At 43.2% G+C, this 14,250-nt stretch overlaps 2 protein-coding genes and 1 long non-coding RNA gene across 4 annotated transcripts; 1 reads left to right on the top strand and 2 right to left on the bottom strand.

Moving 5' to 3' along the window:
• Positions 1-1,400: 1,400 nt before the first annotated feature.
• LOC123445594 lies at positions 1,401-2,710 on the top strand. Of its 2 annotated transcripts, XR_006631121.1 has the most exons (4): positions 1,401-1,497; positions 1,584-1,667; positions 1,754-2,005; positions 2,106-2,710. It is a non-coding gene; the product is annotated as an uncharacterized LOC123445594 (long non-coding RNA). The 2 variants fall into 2 exon arrangements; XR_006631120.1 differs by having other exon boundaries at positions 1,401-1,667.
• Positions 2,711-2,867: 157 nt separating this feature from the next.
• On the bottom strand, positions 2,868-8,304 carry LOC123445591 (receptor-like protein kinase FERONIA). Its single transcript, XM_045122600.1, has 2 exons — positions 7,098-8,304; positions 2,868-5,816 (listed from the first exon to the last, which is right to left on the bottom strand). The coding sequence occupies exon 2, from the start codon at positions 5,615-5,617 to the stop codon at positions 3,110-3,112; it is 2,508 nt and encodes an 835-aa protein (XP_044978535.1). The 5' UTR covers positions 5,618-5,816; positions 7,098-8,304; the 3' UTR covers positions 2,868-3,109.
• Positions 8,305-10,974: 2,670 nt separating this feature from the next.
• LOC123445592 lies at positions 10,975-13,697 on the bottom strand. The gene is made up of 5 exons (XM_045122601.1): positions 13,415-13,697; positions 12,580-12,651; positions 11,878-12,493; positions 11,475-11,758; positions 10,975-11,262 (listed from the first exon to the last, which is right to left on the bottom strand). The coding sequence occupies exons 1-3, from the start codon at positions 13,669-13,671 to the stop codon at positions 12,370-12,372; spliced, it is 453 nt and encodes a 150-aa protein (XP_044978536.1). The 5' UTR covers positions 13,672-13,697; the 3' UTR covers positions 10,975-11,262; positions 11,475-11,758; positions 11,878-12,369.
• Between the last annotated feature and the right edge of the window lie 553 nt (positions 13,698-14,250).

Raw genomic sequence — 14,250 nt, forward strand, 5'->3', positions numbered from 1 at the left:
CTGGTAGAAGCCCCTCACAATGCAACCGGAAGCAGTTGCGTTATAATCACGTGGCAGTCATGAAACTTTAGGTTCTGGAATTTTTTCTCTGCCATATTTATTCCTTTTATATTCGATAAGAAGCCAGGCGGGACCTTGATACTTAGCACGCATTCAAAAAAGATTTCCTAGAGGGTAGCTGGAAGTACTTTGATACTGTGTTGGATGCATGCCGTCTTTTTCATTCATACTTTACCAGTCCTCCTCCGATGTATCTTTTGTCTTCCCAGACACACCCAATAAACCTAGCAGGTTCACGAAAACATTTTTCGTCACGTGCATCACGTCGATTGCAGAGCAGACCTCTAGGTCTGTCCAATAAGGTAAGTCCCAAATTTTTTTTTTCCACATGAATGTTTCTGCCAGTACCCTTTCCAAAGACAACTTGTAAATCCTTGACCATATCGAATATAACATCACCTGTACGGAGGACAGACTTCTTTCGATAATCTGCCTCATCTTTGAAATGGTTGCCTTTCTTTCTTAAGTGATGTCTACTCGAAAGAAATCGACAATGTCCCAGATACACATTCTCCTTACATTTGTTCAAATATATACTTTCAGTCTCATCTAAATAGTGTGTGCATGCGTGGTATTTCTTGTTTTTTTTGTCTTAAAAGGTTATTAAGAGCAGGTCAATCATTGATGTTACAGAAAACAACGCTCGTAGGTCAAATTTCTGTTGTTTGTGCTCATCCCACACACGTACATCTTTTTTATCTCACAGTTGTAAAAGTTCTTCAACTAACGACGCTAGGTATACATCAGTGTCGTTGCCGGGTTACTTAGGGCCTTGTATGAGCACCGGCATCATAATAAAAAATTTCTTCATGCACATCCAAGGATGAAGGTTATAGATGCATAGAGTTACATGCGAGGTGCTATGGTTGATGCTCTGCTCCCCAAAAGGATTAATGCCATCTGCACTTAGATCAAACCATACGTTCGTTCCCTCATCTCCAAAGCCCCCCACTTTTTCTTGATTTTTCTCCACTGCGACCCGTCGGCGGTACTCTCAACATCCCATCTTTCTTTAAAGTTTAACTTCAATGAAAATAAATTATATGAACTATAATGTTGCCAAGATGGAGTATGGACCAAGAAGCATCAGCATGCTGTTTTTGAATTGTATATATCCGATCAAAAAAAATGTCCAAAAGACATATGCATGGCAAAAAAAAATTTGGTTGAGAAATCCATGCCGGGAGAGGAAGAGAACCATATGGTAGAGCTAGAGCAGGGTGGGGCTGGGTGCGGCCTGTAAGTTGGCTTGACCCGCCTGCGCCTGGTCCGTTGACCGCGGGCCCGCGTCGTCAGTGCCTTAGAAGTTGATCTCATTTTCCCACCCGACCACACACATATCCCCTCTGGTCTCCTCACTCTCTTACTATATCCGCCGCCGCCGTCGCCGCCGTAGCGCCATCCCTACTGGACTCGGAGATCTTCCTCTTCCTCTCGGTAGGACCCGCCCCCCGGCCAGTTCTTGGCAGGTGACCCGGTGCGTCTCTGTTTTTCGGCAGCTCACGCCAATGGCCCAAGCGCAGACACCGGAGGCACAAGGCGGCGCTGTCGGCGGAGCCAGGAGAAGCCGCGGCCCTCCTAATTCTTGAGCTCCACAGAAAGCAGCGGTAAGGCGGTGTTCCTGTGCAGTTCATGGCCTCCGTGTCTTAGGTGTACATGAAGAAGTTTGAATAGGTGTGACTCACATTGCCAGATCTCTATTCCTCTGCCTATCGCCGCCTCAATGATACCAAGCGTGGACAGAGATTAACCAGGGTAGTATTGTGCGTGGATAGGACTAGGAGTGACATTGACATGCTTATCGCTTCAGGATGTTCTCTGTTGTGGACAATCATTTCGACCTGTGCCAGCCAGATGGGTTTACAAACAAACAGAGAGGTAGCCTGCAGGTGCAAATCCCTGAATTTTTTGACCTGCTCTTTCTCTGAAACGCCCATGTCTAATGGTATGTAATCAAAGTAAGAATTCTTAATATTAGAGACGTACCTTTTCTTCCATTTTTCTGCTTATTTCTGACACATGTACATACATGCTATGTTTTCTAGGGAGGGAGAAGAAGGTACTTGGAGTTGGGAGGGCCTGGAACTCACTATAATTTTCTAGTTTCTGCACCTTCTGTCTTTGGTTTCTGTAGGATGCTCCTCAGCAGGCAAGAATCTTCCCCTTCGCTCAACATTCATTTATCTTCGACTTATTTTATAACACATTACATAGTTGGTAGCTAAACCAGAAAGGTTAACTGTTAATCGTGCATCTCTGAAGGTTTGAGTGATTTCGTCTTGTGTTCCGCATCCTGTTGCTTAGTGGACCTAGTCTTTCACAGTTTTGTGTCAGGTTAGCTTAATTGTATATTGAGTATTGACATACGTATTGTTTTCGTTCAGCTATACAACATTGACCTCGCTGGACCGCATTATCCATTCAAATATGTGCACACAAGTGCTTTGAAATGTTCAAGGAATATAATGTAGCTTTCAAATGTACAATACAGTTGTATTGTATGTTTACGGTGTGGTTAGAGTTGTATGACACATGAGTACTCTTGAACAATTAGCTGCCGTGGCAAAATGTATGCATCCCTTGTGCAGCTGCTACCTGCTAGGGTATCAGACTTTGTCCTTGGATACATAAAGGCATCAATTTCTTTAAATGAGTTCACTGATGTCTGAGCTTCTGATTTTAAGAACCCGTTCACTGCACTTTCTCTTGTGTTGAGCTCTTCCTGGATGCAATTTTCTATATTTATATCTATTAAGAAAGGGAAATCTTGATATGGCCTGATACTTTCATGTATGCCTTGGCACAAATTACGGAAAGATTGAGCTGCATCATAGTACATATCGGTAGTACAGATATCAATTCAATAACTTACAATATTGTCAATTAGGAACATAATCAGAATGTACAGTGCGCGGACAGATTTATGAATCTTTTAAACAGCACACCTGCTAGTACATAAGGGGCAAATCCAGCTGTAAATCTTAATCTACCAGCTTCACAAAAATCAGCAGATCATAACTAAAAGTCCTGAAAGTATAGGACTTTCGTCTTATCGGCCATCTGGATGCATGATCTCTGAGAATACAGCTTTCTGTCCTGAGATGCTCATTGTTGAACCTGAAGATGGTCGCACCCCGGTGGTCACCAGCGATGACCTGTTCAACAATGGTGTCTCCTCAGAGTGGTTGCAGTCCTCCTCCTGCAGCTGTAGTGCGATTTGGAGGCTCCACAGAACATCACCCATAGATGGCCTATCGACGCTATGTTCAGAAACACATTGCTCTGCAGTCTCTGCAAATTTTCTGAAGCACTGGGGGGTGATTTTGCCCATAAGATAGGGGTCGATGATCTCGCCGAGCACACCTTTCCTCTGGCAAGACAGAGCCCACTCACGCAAGCCAACTTGCTCATCGGGAAGCTCAGGATCTATTACTGGACGCGCGCACAGAACCTCAAACAGAACAACCCCAAAGGAGTACACATCTGATTTGTTGGTGAGTCGCTGCCGACGGAAGTACTCAGGATCTAGATACCCAAAGGTGCCTTTCACAACCGTGCTCACATGGGTATTGTCCACGTCTGCACTAGCCTTAGACAATCCAAAGTCGGAAACCTTTGCCACCCACTTGTCATCCAACAGAATGTTAGTACTCTTTACATCACGGTGGATGATGGCCCTCTTTGCACCGGTGTGCAGGTAGTGCAGCCCCAGTGCGGCTCCAATGCATATCACAAGGCGCTGCTCCCATGCTAATGGTGGTTTAGTCGTCTTGTACAGGTGCTCCTGAAGTGTCCCATTGGCCATGTAATCATATAACAAGATCATCTCGAAATCTTCATCGCAATAGCCAATCAGTGACACAAGGTGCCGATGCCGGAGATTGGTCAACATTTCGATTTCATTCCGGAATTCCTGAATGCCCTGCTGGGATAGCGGGTTACCACGCTTGATTGCCACCTTCTTCCTACCAGCTATCTGACCTTGGTATACATTCCCAAACCCACCTTTGCCAAGGACAAGGGTCTCATCGAAGTCATTGGTGGCTTCTTGGATTTGCTTGAACGAGAAGTGGTGGCAAAGCTTCAAATCCTTCGAGTGCGAGGTGGCCAATAGCAATTCTCTATCTCCGTTGGGAGGATTCCCATTGGTTTTGCCATGAGTGTAGTTAGTTTTCTTCCACCTGTACATAACATAAATGCAGAAACTAGAAATCAACAAAGCCAAGACACCAGAAGCAGCTCCACCTCCAATGATTGCTGGGATTCTAGCATTTGTTTTATCTTGACCATGAGATGCTGCCCCATCACGATTTTGCTTGGGTGTAGGGTTGACACCAGCAAGATTATTATTGCTGTTATCCTGTAGCTTGAAGACTTCCAGGCCATTCAGAATTGCATCATAATATTGTGGACGGTTGCTGAGATCAGGATGGAGGGCTAGCCACAGATCTGTCTGACCATGACCAACTGTGACAACGACGTAGTTGGTGTAAAATGGTATACCGATTCCTCCGCTCAAAAGAATGACATCCATCTGCTCCACTGCTGTTTGGTTGTTGATGTATATGGAGAAACTCCTCTGGTTTACATTGGTTATTGGATATGCAATCTCACAGAAATGGAACCTCAAAAGATAGTAGAACCCCGCATCGACAGGCAAAATCCATGTAAGATTGTACCTCATGTTGTGAGGTGAATCCAGCCCCATAGATCTTGCTGTCTGATAGATATACACCGGTGCTATGTAATCCGGCATGGTAAGCGGGTAACTGATTGTTACATCACTGTCTTTGAAAAAAGCCGTACCAATTGAAGATCCATATATGTAGGGGGAGTCGTCTTCCCATGAGCGGTAAAAACCAGAATCGTATTGCCCAGGGAGAGTCGCACCCCCAACATTAAGACGGTACATTGTTTCAAGGCCTATGCTAGAGGAAATCGGGATCAGATCTGGGTTCCCACCATTCACAAATCTTGGCACCGGTATCGTGATAATATCAGGAGTGGTCACAACCTCAATGCCATTCACAAACGCGTAAGACCCAGCATGGTGTGGTGATGGGGAAAATGTGACATTAAGAACAGCTGAAGTAACATTCAAGGAGTATTCACGGATGAGGTAAGTGCGACCCATGGCATTAGCAGTCTGGGCTGGATTGAAGTCATTTAGAAGTCTATGGATCCCTGCACTGACACTAAACAATGCATCTGCAGCAGAACGTTCACCGTAAGAAGTTGGATAGAAGTAGAGCCGAAGGAACATGCGGCCAGGGTCAACCCCAAAAGGAAATGTGAAATTCGAAGTGAGGATGCGAGCAGTCATGTAAGGTACCGGGGAAGGAAGTGAAGGGTGCTGGTATGATGCCTTGGCTGAAAAGCCAGGAAAATCTAACCCATAGTTAGCATCCCCATACCATGTTCGGCCATGGGAATCACTAGAATTGCTGGCGGTGCCACAGCTCAGTTGCATGTCCGTGCCTTCAGACACCACAGGAAACAAACACAGAGCTATCAGTGCAAGACATAGGTGGTTAAATAGCTGGGCTGGGTAAAGCATTGCTGATTTCTGTCTGTCAAGATCAAATGTGTGAGAGTTTCTCTTCGTTGCTATATTATTCCAAGAACAATTGTATCAAGCAAGAATACTGGAATAAGGCATTGTTGCAGAGATTCTGAGAATTAGCAGACAAAGTTGATTTTGTGTACTGTCCTCTGTTCTTGCTTATTGGTGCGGCGATTGCTGAACAAGATCCCACCTGAACTTGCAGAAAAGAAGGACAAAACCAGAAAATCATCCATCATAGCGTTTGAAGAGACTAGGGACAGTTAGGAAAAACACTATGTCTAGCCAGTAACTGCAAATTAAAATTTCCTAAGAGCAGCAGGAAGCTGATTATTTGGAAACAAATCAAGACTACATGACGCTGGGACATGGGAGTGGCAGATAGGTTGGCCAGTCAAAATTCATATATTTATTTACTAAAAAGGCCATAGGATGTCAAACTTTGATTCAAAATTACCAGGTTATCAAGTTTTATGTTAATGAGAACATGCTTATGTCCAGGGATTCAAATCCAAACTTTAATAAGACGATTGCCACCAGGAAATGGTAAACCCTGTGAGTACCGGGTGAAAATCTTTTAACATTTTTATTGAACTTCAGTTTTTGAAATGCGATCGATGAACAATAATTACAAGTAGGAGGGCCTAGTGACGCCAGGCGATAACTGATCAGGAACAGTCAAATTCAAAGGTTGTGTTCATATTGGTCAAATCAAGTTATCTATGCAAATGCCAGATTCTGCTCCAGCCAAACACTAAGTATTCATTGCTCCACTAGAGTTTCTACCTCTTATCTGACGAATGCTTTTATGAAAATGCCTTCATGGGTATAAAATTAAGGCTGCTTATAATTCTCCAATTTATCCTACTTGTCATGCACCTATGATTTTTTTACGCAGTGAATCTTGGGACAGGACTAAGACAGTTCAGTTTTGTGCAAGAGCCATTGGCTCATGCCCTCCCTACAGTATATTGTTTTTACACCGACCCATGTTATGTTTGTGTTGTACTCCCTCCGTTCCTAAATATAAGTCTTTTAAGAGATTTCATTACCCCTAATGAAATCTCCTAAAAGACTTATATTTAGGAACGGAGGGAGTACATGTCTACATAGATATCCCTAAAAATCAGGATATAATATTAGCTGGTAGCTTTTGAGTAATTGCTATCTACAACTATTAGCTCTATATAAAGAGGTACTCTTGTACTCATTTGAATTAACTAGGGAATAAACTGGTCTAATCCCTGCTGTACAAAGAGCACTGAAGTCTCCCCTGTCCCTGAAGCAAGGCTGCCATTCAGGTGCCGTACTGTCTCTTGCGGTTCAGGTTAGTTATCCTATCACGCTACATAACGCCTCCCCATAACTGTTATGAAGTTTAGCATCCATTATTTAGCTAAGAAATCTTAAGGAACGCACAAACGAATGGAGCTAATCGAAGATGGAATTGGAGAAATTGTAAGGTTACATTTACCTGATGAGATAGCCGAAGATGCTAGTTGCCAGTGAAAACGAGGTCGAATATCTACAGGATGGATAATACATCATTGGCAGTAGCTACGCCTGGGGTTAGAGTGACTAAGGGACCAGGGGATGATGATTGGGGGAAAAAAGAGGACATATAGAGTTGAGTTTGACAAATAAGTATCTATATTTTTCCTGAAATTGGATGAATAACTATTTAATTTTCTCTACAAGTACCTATGCTTTTCGCAAACCTCATATTTGAACAATTGGATCCTTATTATGTGGCTAGAATTGAATGAGGGATATGGTGGTACAGAGTCCATGAAAAATACTAGGCCTAGCATGCATGAGGTTTATCTACCTTAGATCTTTATGAAGACTATTTTAATAAACAATATAAAAAGAGGGTTGTCTTCAAAGTAAATAGTCCAGACAGATTACATAATTGAGCATACGTGTGGCATGCTTATCTAGTTTGATGGAGGTATGTGGACAAGCAAAGCAAGTGTCCAGCTGCATCCGTGCGGAATCTCGAGTTGGTGGAATGGTCTGAACTGGTGAGCATTTTGTGGGAGATTTTGCCTTACTAGACAAGATGATTCTGTTGTTTTGGGAGCTCGCTCTTAACAAGATTATAAGATATAAACTGCTAAGTATATATGGTTCGAGCTTTGACTTTCAGGGGATCGAGTGGCTGATACTCGTGTGCAAATGCTTTGGGGGCTTGGGATTCCATTGAAGAACAGAGTTGTTTGCGTGGTAAGTGATTCAGGACAGAGTTCCTGCAGAGAACAAGTTGAGAAAAGAAATGGCCAAGGGAATGGTCTTTTGCTGTGACGGGTGTTTTCAGGTTGGACAATGTGGATCAGACGGTTGTTATCAAGGTCCTATTTGGATTTGCGCCTCGGCCCATTTGTCTGGGCGGTGACATGTTGCGCACTGGCGATGGTTTGGTTTTCTGATAGCCCACTGATCCAAATCGCAGGTTCACCCGACCGTGTTGTTGCAGCTTGCAGGGGCGGGCTCTTTACCGGAGGAAGATTGATGCATACGGACGTCAACTTGGTCGTCACCGAGCTTGTTTCATTGAGGAAGACCACCGGTTGATATCGTGTCGAGAGTGCTACACATTTGGCTGTTGTTCGGGTGTAGTTTGTGGGTGTTCTGTTTTGTATAACTAGTAACAGTGCATGCGTTGCACGTGTCCACAAACATGAAGTTCAAGTGAGTATAAAAAATTGAAAACATATTATTCGATGACCGCCTTATTATCTCTAAAGAAAAGAGGTAAGGGGGAATACAAACATATCAATTATCTTTTGTGGATGTCATGTGAAGTTCGAGCACAAGAAGTAGAAATCACAATTATATCGGTACATGTTAGAGACGAAGGACAATTGAGTGGATGAACAACATCTTCATGGAGAAGATAATGTCATAGCCATCCAAAAAGAAACAACACAGGATTTACAAATGATAATAAATAAGTAGATTTCCAACACTGTCAGGACATATATTGTGCAAATGGTAATGATCATCTGGCTTTAAATACATTGTATCTATGTTCATAATTTGGCAGATTCTAAGCACACATTTTTGTCTTGGGAAAGAAATAAGCACGTAACATTAAAATTTCTTTTTTAATCGACAATATTTGTAGGAAAAATGATGAACTGGATGTCACACCGTGAGAAAAGGCTAAAAGTATGTATCTTTCAGGAAATCAAATGTGATCTTTGGAAAATAGAGGCGCAAGTTTTTTAACTAAAAATAAAACCATGAGCATCAATTAAATTAGCAAGGACAAGGAAGCATGTAAACAGTAAGATGGTCAATATGAATAGTAGGAAAGTTCATACTTCTAATTTTGCCTGGTCGATGTTTCCAAATAAATTACCCAGTATCACACAACATTCAACATGAGAAGTAAACATACAGAATTACCAATGAAGATGACCATATTTTACTGCATCACTGAGATACACTATCACTCTTAATTTCGTGAAATCATGAACAATTTAGAAATCATAACATTTTCTAAAAATCATGGACATATTTAAAATCATGAATATTTTTTATCACTTATAGGTGATATTTGACAATGGGTTAAGGTGACAATTAAGCGACAATTTTGCGAGATGACCTTTGTGAAAAAAATAACATGTTAAATTTGAAATTGAGGTTTGAAAGATATGAATATTTGAAAAAATACTTTAATCTGTAAAATATTTGAGGTTTGAGAAAAGGCTAGAAAAAATGGGGAGTACCTTGGGTCAAACCTAGGTCTCTCGGACGGGATTGATACGGCGTAGCCAACAAGCTGGCTAATGCCCTTGTGTAGTCAAATGGCATAGCGGTTGATGAACCAAAAGCTAGCGGCGGCGATTTAAGTGGAAAAAACGAATCGTTTTTCACTTATTAATGGCATTGGTGGGTAATTTTCATCAACTTTAAGGGCGATGTTTATGACATACGAGCAGAAGTTATCCTTGCTTATTAATAGGTATAGATATGTAGGAAAAACAAACGACCGGTAATTTCGTCACCCCGGTGACGTAAGGCGATTAATGAGGCAACAAACAGAAGAGAAAAGGTGCATGAATCGGAAGCAGGAGGTGGGGGAGGATGGAAGCAAGGCGAAAGGAACGGCGGCGAGGGGACATACATGGACCTGCCTTGCTCACCCGAACGGAAAGGAGGAGGAACCGGTAGCGCCGAGGCCGGAGAAACTTCATACTGGTACCACTTGGCAATGTCTGAACGACAAACACCTTCAGGAGCTGCATGTTGATCTTAGCATATTTTCCTCTTTCCAAAAGACCCAGATTTAAAGCATCTCAAACACAATACTGTAAAAATTACATAGAGGTCTTTCAATCACCGAACAACACCGTGCCATGAGGACCTGCACCCCGGAGCCGTAGTCATCGTCGTTAAACTCTTGAAACAAGCCAAAGAACCTGCCACCAAATAACATCCTCACGTATGCATAACAAAAAACAAAATAAAAAAACTCGTCATCCCGAGGAGCCGACTTTTGAGCTATGTATAATCCGTCCCCGCGAACAAATTCAAAGAGGATCGAAGCCCGCCGAAGCTGAGGCACCAGGATTCTCCTTCACGCCACCAGCCCGCTAGAGCAAATCCACAGTCCTGCTGATGAAGATCAACAGGAGAAAGGCTTGGCCCTAGGAGCCTTGCAAGAAGGGAAACACATGATCTTACAACAATTTAACGTACAATAGAACTTGTTTGAGATCATTTGGAGAAGAATTTCACATGATTATCCGTATGGCAGTTCCCCAAGCACAGAACATACACCAGGTGTTGTTTCAATCAGCTCTACAACTTCAACAAAATTCAGAGCAGAAAATACATTTCAGACAGTTGTCAAGGATGTTCATCTCAGTGGTGGTGGCATCAAGCAACAGATATCACATGCATTTAGACACAGTACAAGGAACGTAACAATTCATAAAATCATAAGGTTCGAGTTATTTAAAAACGCATAGAACTTGGACGGAAACAGATTTTATTTATCCCAGGATGATTTCAAAGGTTACAACACTCGACCACACGCCTGCAAAGATCGGGGATCTAGAGAGAAAAAACAACCACACAAGGTTGTCATGGCAAGGGCCCTTTGATATGTTGCACCTTGCCAAGGCTCGATCCCAAGGGACAACAGGCAACCCCTACAGATGCTGCAGAAAAGCAACCATCCACCGACGATGACACACACACACACACACACACACACACACACTACATATCGTCAAGAGACTGAAATTGGAATAACACACTGAGACAGATCGTAGCACACACTGAGACTGAGTTCCATGAATATGCCTTTGAAGGAACCTTATTATAGAAAAAAAATGAAATTGATCACATGCAAGAAGTACACCAGTTAGTAAACAAATCTGACATCAGAAAATTGTACAAAGATGGATGAAAGAAAAGAAAACCTAAGAAGCAAACTGAAAGTGAACGGCAGACCAAACATATTCACACCTTAGATTTGAGTTCTCTTTCTGTTATTATGCTTTCGAAATCTCGTTACTGCATAACATAGTTATATATCTCAAAGAACCGTCCAATTGCCTCTAGGTAAGCAATTCTATCTTGTCCCGCTTTGATTCTTCCGCTAACTTTGTTTCTTCATCAGGAACCTACATTTGGAAGTCCACATATCAAAGATTACACAATCCACTATATCATCAAAAAGAAAACAAAGGTTAAATATCATAAACTCAAACGCTGCCACACAGAAATGTTCAAAAGAACATGTAGCTGCGAGTAGCAAAAATAGTTGACCTTATACTGTGAGGAACAATCAGAACTTGCATGATGGCACAAAATCAATAAAGTCAACAAATTATACCCTCATTCTTCTATCCAGAGAAAGTCTTAAACTGAGATCATCCAACTTTTCCACAAGCTTATTCTTCATCTCGCATAGTACACCACTTCCATTTGCACTCAAGAAGCAATAAAGTACTTCTAGCATAGCAATACTTCTGATGCAGCATGAAAATTGATTTTTTATATCATAAATTAGTGACATAATTACAAAAACAAAAATACCTTTCCGAGTTCCATTAGCTTCTTTTTTGCAAGTTTTTGCCTCTAGGCACATGGAATTGTTATAGCGGCTTGCTTGTAATGCTGGAAAAACATGGCAACCTTCAGTTTTCTCCATAAGGGCAGCGGTCTCAAGGCATCTTGCATTGCTGCAGTCTGCATGAGGAACATGATTATGTTTGGTTTTGTGAAATGTGACAAACCTGCATCTCTATAGGGCAGAAGGTTTTTCTTAATTGGTTGGCCTCCTCATCTAGAACCCGAAAGAAATATATTTACCAAGGGTCCATTGTGCTGCAACCACATAGCATATATATAACAAAAAATAGTACTCTATTTATTTTAATACTCCCATGTAGTAGTTCTGCAGGAAATCAGTTTGAGGTAGTGTACCCAAACCAGTGAAAACCATTAACTTTTCATACACGGTGTACCAGATAATACCCTCATTAGATTACCATTCCTCTTCCATGAATTAGTCATCATCAGTTCACCGATTTTCTCTTTCTTCCCTCCAAAGCTAGGGGCACCGAGTAATTGGCGAAGAATGCCATCCATGTTCTTCAAAACGAAGTGCATGACTTTGTCGAGTACACTACCGGACATGACACTGAATTTTGGTGCTGAATTATCCCCGCTGTCCTCACCATAATGGCAGGCTCTCCTGAAGGCTTGAAGAATAGACTGGATAGATCCTATCTTCCCATCTTCGGCTCCGTTGCACCAGGAATCAACCATTTCCATCGTAATTGGCTTAACACTTTCTTTTGGTTCCTTCTTAGGGACAGATTTAGGTTCCTCGTCACTTTCTTGATCATCCTAAACACAAAGAAATCCAAGTCATATAAACTTCTAGAGGGAGAAGAAGGATTATTAAAAAGGAAAAATACTATACTTGATCTTACAGAGATGTCATCATCGTTGAATTCCAGGAGCTCTTTATCACACTCTTCCAAATATTTAAAGAACTCAGGATCCTACAAAGAAAGTTCAGTAAGTTTCATAAGCAGTCAACAGTCAATCAGTGGTTACAAAATATGAAAGAAAAGAACAACAAACTATAAAATCAGAATTAAGCTCCTGGCTGTGGATGTGACATGTGTAACCAGAGTCCATACATGCTAGGATGTCAAAAAGGAAGTGCACAAGCAAACCAACCAAAGCTAACCAAAAGGCATCAAACGTCTAGGGACCAATTCTCTTACGCATCAATCACATGCCCAGTCCACACACAAAAAATCAACAGGTAGAAGCTTATATTAACTAAAAAAATTAAGACTATCCAAATGTTAAGTCGATAGCATATTCTTTTCAGTGAAAATGAACCAGCTAAGACTTCAAATTACAAATTTGGAATTTTAATTCAATGGAACTACTTATGTTAGAGCATGTATGTGCCTAACGTGTATGGCTTCAGTTTCATGCATACCAACTACAGTTCAGCTGAAGCTAGTGAACATAAGGCACTCCATTGGAGCTAGAACTCCCCTTATTGGTGCAAAAAATGACAAACTGCCTTTCTCACATCTCTATCTCTGAATCAGCAATCCAACTTGCGTTGCTTAGAATGGTCAGTGAGATTCAGAGTTTATTCCCTGTCATTCTTTAAGTTACCAGACTACCATTGATACGAATGACAAACTGTATGTGCAACTCCGGACCCCACCTCCTGCTTCCGGTATTGGAATCAGGAACGCCAATGGATGGATCAGACATCAGAGTATTGATCAGTTGATGAACCTGTTGCGACGGGGGAGGCCGACGATGCAGTAGGAGAGGTCGGACGACGACGCGACGGAGGGGTACGATGCCATGTCGATCTCCTCGGCCTTCCGCGGCGACGACGACACCGAGGCCGACTCCTTGTTCCTCCTCCTCCTCCCCGCGCCGCCTCCGCTCAACGCCTCGCGGTCGCCGCGGGAGAGAGACAGGAGCCTCTCGAACGTGTCCACCAGGTACCTGACGCGGCCCTCGCCGTGCTCCGGGACGCCGGCCATGGCCTCCTCGAGGGCCGCGCTCTTCCGCGAGGCCGCCTCCCCGCGCCGCCGTCCTTGCCCGTGATCCTCCTCGGCGACGTCGCAGGGCGACGAGAGCCTCGCCCTGACCTTCTTCTCGCAGACCGTGCGCGCGGGGCGGGGGCGTCGGCGAGCGGAGCGGCGACGGCCGTGCGCGGGGCGAGCGGGGCGAGCGGGGCGGGGGCGTCGGCGGCCGTGCGCGGGGCGAGCGGGGCGGCGGCATCGGCGAGCGGAGCGGCGGCTGCGGTCGTGCGCGGGCCGAGCGGGGCAGAGGGGGCTTGCGGGAGCAGTTCGCGGCCGATCGGGGCGGTATGTTTTTGTTAACGACCGATCGGGGCGGTATGTTTTTGTTAAGGACGAGGGAGTTTTCGTTAGCGACAAGGATTTCGTTAACAGGATAATTAAGTCCGTTGATTAAGTGATTAGACGGCTCATATGGCTAGTTGGATCTGCCCTCTCATGTTTTTAATAGTACAGATACCCTGTTTTCGGACGTTGTTGTTGTGTTTTGTATAAGAAACCTGCTACGGATCAGAAAAATCAGTCGGGTCCATGGCCGTG

Source organism: Hordeum vulgare, chromosome 3H, assembly GCF_904849725.1.
Source record: "Hordeum vulgare subsp. vulgare chromosome 3H, MorexV3_pseudomolecules_assembly, whole genome shotgun sequence".
In the NCBI taxonomy this organism is placed as follows: domain Eukaryota; kingdom Viridiplantae; phylum Streptophyta; class Magnoliopsida; order Poales; family Poaceae; genus Hordeum; species Hordeum vulgare.

Coding starts and splice junctions, on each gene's coding strand:
- LOC123445591 (XM_045122600.1), bottom strand. CDS start 5,617: ATGCTTTACCCAGCCCAGCTATTTAACCACCTATGTCTTGCACTGATA.
- LOC123445592 (XM_045122601.1), bottom strand. CDS start 13,671: ATGGCCGGCGTCCCGGAGCACGGCGAGGGCCGCGTCAGGTACCTGGTG. Junction 12,652..13,414: donor GGCCTCCCCCGTCGCAACAG/GTTCATCAACTG, acceptor CTTTCTTTGTAG/GATCCTGAGTTCTTTAAATA. Junction 12,494..12,579: donor TCAACGATGATGACATCTCT/GTAAGATCAAGT, acceptor CTTTGTGTTTAG/GATGATCAAGAAAGTGACGA.